The sequence below is a fragment of the Phalaenopsis equestris genome, unplaced genomic scaffold, assembly GCF_001263595.1.
Source record: "Phalaenopsis equestris unplaced genomic scaffold, ASM126359v1 Scaffold000099, whole genome shotgun sequence".
Lineage (NCBI taxonomy): Eukaryota > Viridiplantae > Streptophyta > Magnoliopsida > Asparagales > Orchidaceae > Phalaenopsis > Phalaenopsis equestris.
Window position 1 is genome coordinate 851,130 of NW_018164541.1, and position 7,146 is coordinate 858,275.

The 7,146-nt window shown below is 33.4% G+C and overlaps 1 protein-coding gene across 1 annotated transcript in view; it reads right to left on the reverse strand.

The window, feature by feature from the left end:
* The window catches only part of LOC110020556 (vacuolar protein sorting-associated protein 52 A-like), a gene marked incomplete at its 5' end in the record, with an annotated part of 12,810 nt that extends 5,935 nt beyond the window's left edge, over positions 1 to 6,875 (reverse strand). Inside the window, 3 exon segments of the mRNA XM_020718696.1 lie at positions 6,206 to 6,280; positions 6,375 to 6,509; positions 6,696 to 6,875. Coding sequence (XP_020574355.1) covers positions 6,206 to 6,280; positions 6,375 to 6,509; positions 6,696 to 6,875 — 390 coding nt within the window.
* Positions 6,876 to 7,146: the final 271 nt, after the last annotated feature.

The following is a 7,146-nucleotide window of genomic DNA, read 5'->3' on the forward strand; positions in this document are numbered from 1 at the left end:
CTTCCAAGGGTACGCCTCGAATAGATCTAGTTGCCGCCAATACCGAGTAAGAGTATTGAAGTATTGAGTGACGGAGAGATCACCTTGACGAAAGTCATGAAGAATGGTCTCAACAGCAAATAGTTCGCTTGCATTGTCCGAGCATCCCAGATTTCTTTAGCCGTGCCATAGAAAAGAAAATTTTCAACAATATCAAGTGTCATCGAGTTAACAAGTCAGACCATAACCATATTATTCTCGAATTTCCAAGTATTGTATGACAGATATGTCGTCATCGGAGCTGAAGCATCACCAATGAGGTAGTCATCTTTGCCTTTGCCGCATACAAACATCATGACTGACTGTGACCATTGAAGGTAATTCTGACCGGTGAGTTTGTGGCTGGTGATGAGGACAAATTATTGTCTGAATTGTTGGGCAATGAAGACCCAGCCTTGGAGGGGTGGCTAGAAGTTACATCACTAGAGGAGGAGGAGTTGCAGACATGGCCGTACTTAATCATTGGAGAGGAGAGGTGGCCAGCAGAATGACCAGAGATGAGGTTGTGTCAACGAGGTGCACGGCTGAAAATGGCTGGGTGCTGACCGTACTTAGTCATTGGAGAGGAGAGGTGGCCAGCAGAATGACCAGAGATGAGGTTGCGCCGACGAGGAGCACGGCTGGAACGGGTTGTGCTCGATCGCGGAAGAAGAGTCGGCGCTCAGGTGCGGACAATCGCGGGAGATGTGTGCACTAGGGCTGTGTGCGCTCGGATGCGGTCGATCGGGACGCAAACGATCGGAAAGAGGCGCGATCGGACGATTGGACAAGGAGCGGCGCTTAGACGCGGACGATCGGGGCAGGCGCAAACTAGAGCAGCGCTCGGACAAGGACGACGCAGGAGAGAAGGGCCGTAATCGAGCCGAGCGGGAGAGGATTCCCTTTGATGTCTCTGATACCATGTGAATTTTGAATAATGTTTTTCTCACATGAATACATAGATAATTCACCTATAAATAGGCGAGTACAAGAAATAGAAAGAGGAAAGAAATCTTCCTACAATTAAATAATTCTTATAATTACGGAATAAACATAAATACCTATAATTAAGGAATTACCCTTTTTATACTATGACTAAATATAACAAGTACTAGAAAGAATTAAAGTAAATAATAATGAGCGTAATTCCACAGTAAGCTACAGGTTGGGTCATTAGACTTCATATTGGATGGTTTTTTCCAAGAAAGAAACTACAATAAAATATAAAGGACTAAATTGATTGCTAAGAACAGAGAAGAAAAAGAAATCAATTCACTACTAACATTGCATTGAGACATAACTTTCATGAACTGACTGATCAAATGACTCACATAACTTTCCAAGCAAAATTCATGTCATATTTTTAACAGGGGGAAGTGAATAGTAACCCACAAGAGAGTTTGATGTCTTGGTACGACAAAGTTTCTCTTTAATCTATTTTGCTCTCATCATTAAGTATGTTTTTTTTCTAATAAGGATATGAATCATACTTAGTTAACTAAATATCCTCACTCAGTTTCATAACCCAGGACCATGACTAACAAATCTTTTGTTAAATACTTGAAATATCATTTTAATTAGATTAACTATCATTCTTTATATATATATATTAAATTACTATTCACTATATCACTATCAAAAAGTATTTACCTTGTTATTTAGTTTTTAATCATCGTTTCCGTTAATTTCTTATTTAAAATTAAACATTTTATACAGCAATTCAGTATTCACATTAATATTTTCAAAAATTTTCTCCAATCGTATTTCTCCTCTATATAAATCTTTTAAAATTTAATGCCTATTTTATTAAACATACTAACTAACATACTATCTAAAAAATTTCTCAAAAATAAAAATAATAACCTTGCTTTACAAGACCAATCCAATCGTTAAATTAAGCACACTCCCGGGATCTCATTCACCTCTCTCTTGGGCTAGCAATTGCCACACTCGATTCTCACTTGCAAGCACCAATTATAGCTCTTGATCTCAGTACCTTCTCATGATCGACTTGTATTTAGCTCCTATTATATGCTCACAAATACAACCGGTCTTTGTCATCCCCTAATCCAGCTCGCGGTCAGCTCGAGCCCTAATACATTCAATCGCCCTCTGTTTTTGTCCCCGCCCACTTCACGCACAAGGTTGGAGCCTTTCTCTCGCAATCGAACCAAATCTCCTCTATTTTTCTCTCACTTGACCGCCCTACAAGTTTATCACAGGGGATTTGTCCCCCTCATGAACTGACTGACATCGACTCAATATAAATCAACGTTAGTCAATTCGAATATTTATTTCTTCATCATCAACATCATCATCAATCATCATCGTCATCATCATTTAGCCATTAGAATTAATTGATATATAAAATTTGATTCAACAACAACAAACCTTTATTCCACTAAGTGGGGTCAGCTACATGAATCCTTTTTCTCCATTGTGTCGTATTGAATGTATTATTTCATTTAATTCTAAGTCTTTTTAGTTCTACCTCTACTTTTTTTAACATAAATCGAATATAAAAAATTTACTCTCCTAACCAAATCGTCAGATTGTCGACGTTTAATGTGACCAAACCATCTAAGACGACTCTCTCTAATCTTGTTTGCCACTAGAGCTATAATGGATATATTCATTTCGCATTTTGTCTCTAAGTGTAAAGCCACTCATTCACCTAAGCATTCTCATCTCAGATACTTGGTCTCACCACCATCTTCTAGAATTTTCCTTCAAGTCTAAGTGGTACTTTTCTATCACACAATAGGCCTGATGCATTCCTCAACTTCAATAATCCAACTTGAATTCTACTAATAACACCTCCCACTATATCACCATCACTTTTGTCGATAGACCTGATATATCTAAAACATTCACTCCTTTTAATGATTTGATCACTCATTATTACAACTCTGTCATTAGATTTTGATCACCCATTATTACAACTCTGTCATTAGATCATTTCATATATTCAGTTTTAGATCTACTGAAACGAAGGCCTTTAGACTCTAAAGCAAATATATATAATTTAAGCTTCTCCTGAACTCTATCTCTAGTCTTATCCACCAAAAGGATATCATCAACGAAAATCATACACCAAGGTATAACCTCCTGTAAATGTCCAGTAAGAGCATCCATAACTATAGCAAAAAGATATGGGCTTAAGGCCAATCCGGGGCATAACTATAGCAAAAAGATATGGGCTTAAGGCCAATTCGTGGTGTAATCCAACTGAAATAGAAAAATACTTGGTCAATCCTCCTGTTTGAACAGAAGTAACAACTCTAGATACATATCTTTAATGACTTGAATATAAGTCATATCAACATCTTTCTTTTCTAGAACTCTCTGAAGGACTTCTCTTGGAATCTTATCGTAAGCTTTTTCCAAATCAATAAAAATTATATGTAGATTCTCCTTACTCTCTCTTCACTTCTCCATCAAAATCTCCCAATAAATGTATAACTTCTATAATAGACTTGTTTGACATAAATCCAAACTAATTATGGGAAATCTTTGTATCATGTCTTAACCTATGTTCAATTACTCTCTCATATAATTTTAACGTATGAAACATTAACTTAATTACTCTATAATTTGCACTCTTGTGCATCACCTTTATTTTTTTAAATGGGGACCAAAATACCTATTCACCTTCTTTTTAGTTTTTAAAATAATTTTAAAAAGTTTAGCAAGTTAAAAAATCTTCATATCTCCTAAATACTTCCACATTTCTATTGGGATACCATCGAATCCTACTGATTTTCCACAATTGATTTGCTTTAAAGCCTCTTCAACTTCCTTTTTACTAATGCGATGATAAAAAATTAAAAAGTTTTATTACTATTAACGATATTAAGATCGTTGAAGTCCATTGTATTTTCAAAAAATTCATTGAAAAGTTTATCAGAATATCTCACCCACCTATGTTAAACATCTTGATTTAAGAAAATTACTTTTTTATTTTCATTTTAATACATTTTATTTCCTTTTTGTGTGGCTAGTTTATACATGTACTTTTACCCACTTTCGTATCTAATCTTTTATAAAGATTACTATAAATTAAATTTTTAGCATCACAAATAGTTTTCTTAAACTCCCTACAGACCACATATTTTTTTCCAATTCTTTAAGCTTTTTACATTTAAACTAGTTTTTATAAAAAACTTTTTATATTTTATAATTTCTTGCGCATTATTCCATGACCAACCATTTTTATTAATAAAAATTTTTCCTTTTAATTCTTCAAATACATCTTTTGTCACTTATTTAATAGTGTTCATTACTATATTTCACATAGAATTGACTTTTTTATGAGCATCCCAAATTTTGAAATCTTGAAGTTTGCTCATAAAAATACTTTTATTTATTCTTAAATGTTCACATAATTCTGACAATGTTCATTATATTTTTATTTCCAACTTTTCATCATAAAATTCAAAACTAATAATTGATGCTGAGTACTTAAACTTTCACTTTGAATAACCTAAATTCAAAACTAATAATTGATGTTGAGTACTTAAACTTTCACTTTGAATAACCTTACAATTTTTATATTCTCGACAAAATCTTTTTCTCAAAAGTAAATAATCAATTTGGATTTTATTAAATCAATTCTTATAAGTAATAATATGCTCATCTTTTTTTTAAAATAAAGTATTAACAATAACAAAATTATAAGCAAAAGTAAAATCAAATATGATTCTAATTTCTTCATTAATCACTCCAAAATTGCAACCACCATGATGAATATTTCTAAAATCTTTTAGCACTCTACCAATATATCAATTTAAATCTCCTTCAATAGAAATTTTTTCTTCTAGTGGTATCATTTGTATTAATTCTTCTAAGTTATTTCATTTTTTTAAGCATATTATCTAAACTTGATGAGCATAAACCCTTATAACATTAAAAATCTTATTATCAACAACAATCATAATGACTATAAATACATCTTCAATTCTCTATTAATTTTTACACTATTATCTTTTAAACTCTTATCTATAATTACACCAACGTCATTCTAGCACGACTGCTAGCTTAAAACTTGAAGGGCTATTTGGGATCAATTTCTGTTTTCTGTTTTTTGTTTTTGAAAACAAAAAATAAGGAAAAAAAAACAGTGTTTGCTATTCTGTTTTTTGTTTTATTTTTGTTTTTAATTTTTTGGAGTAACACTTCAATTTTTAAAGTACTCAAAACAGAAAAAAAACATGTTTTTGTTGTTTTTAAAACACCGAAAACAGTGAGTCCCACAAGCTGCAAACTGCCGCCAGCTGCCTGTCACTGGCACCTGGCCGACAACTCCTATTGTCCACCGCCCGCCGATGCCGCTAGTTGCCCTTGTCACCGCCGCCACTACTTTCCCCAGTCGGCAGCCGCCCGCCCGTCGCCAGCCTACCCATAGGTAATGCGTTGTACTACATGGAGTAAGAAAGATGTCGTATATGTCATGGGCGGCAGAACTTACTATCGGAGCACACGTGAACCCAAATGTTTTATAAAAAAATATAAAATTTTTTTTAAGAAAATAAAAATACCCTACCAAACATATTTTATATTTTTTATTTTTAAAAAACATGTAAATCGTAACAGTATCAAATACGTTTTTCTAAAAATAGAAAATATAAAACGAAACAAAAAATAAAACAGACTAAAAACAAGAACTAAATAAAAAACAGAAAGTGATCCCAAACAGGCCCTAAGTTATCACTCACCTAAACATATTCTCCAACACATTTAGTTCTCGAATTCATAAGAAATTTATCTTTCTCTGGATCATATATCTAATAATTTCATTTAGTTGCTTATGAGTATATTTTAAGATCTCAACCTTATATTAGTATTAAAGACTAACTTCTTTGCATGCATCCATCCATAATGTGAGAACTTTTGCTTATTTAATACTACATCTACGTCGATGTAACATGCATAATGTGGAAAACTCATATCTAAAATGTTATGAGCATAAAAAAATGAGAGCTCTACTCTTGTAACATGAAGATCATGTGCTGGTGAATTGCCTCATAAAAAACAGCACTCCATTCTTATAAGAAAAATATGCAGCAACTAACTATTTGAAACAATGAATCCCGCTAAGCTAATTTTTCTAAAATTTAGAAATTTATATTGCATTACATAACTAGACGAGAAAATCAACACATTTAGCATTCAAGAGAGAGAACATTACGACATATACAGCTATGTTGCTCTTTAGCAGTTCCTCAAAGTGGATTTGCATTTTCCCGCCTTCAGCACCAGCTTCCTATAAAAAATTTCAGCAATTTCAAAATGCTGCTTTGTAATAAAGCTGTCTTCAAAACAAAAAAGACTTGGCACTAAATAAAGCCTTCTTTTACCTTCAATATCGAAATTGTCATATCATAGTTGTTTATTAGAAAAATAGTTTGCAATTTTGGTTTCGCAAACATTTTAGCCAACTTAACAAGCAAATCCTCCACTGCCATCCGTAGCCTTTCCAGGCTAAGATCAAGCTTCAAGGAACAAATAAAGACGTTTTAAAACATTGCTAATATAACAATTAGGGAAAAGAAAAGAACCTTTTTAGCAAGTCTATACTGGCTCAAAGGCTCATAAATTTTAGCAATCCATGTTAAAAGTTCGATTACCACAAAAAATTGAATAAAGCAAGCGCGTAATTAATAAAATCAGACTCATACCTGGCCGTCTCCATATTCAACATTTAAATGAATAAGGGATGCTGTGAATTCAGCATAGCGCCTCATAACATAATGGGGATGAACATCATCTTCCCATAATGTCTTCACATTGGCATAGCGTAAACTGTTGAGATGCATGTCAAAGATCATCTTGAAACGGGGCCACAAAGAAATATTGACCTGATCAATTTAGAAATCCTTTAAACGGAATATTTGTCTCTAAAGTAGGAAAATGAAAGAAACCATACAATTTAGCAGTGGACAGGAAAAAAAAACAGCCAAGAAACATGGGCACATGTGCTGAAATTCGTCAGTTTCATGAGATTCAGTGCCTCAAGTAAAAAATGTTTGATATGCAAGGCAATGGCTCCACAACTTTTAAAAAATGTTTGATATGCAAGGCAATGGCTCCACAATTAATTTCTAAACGCTTTAAATAATTGACAAGAAA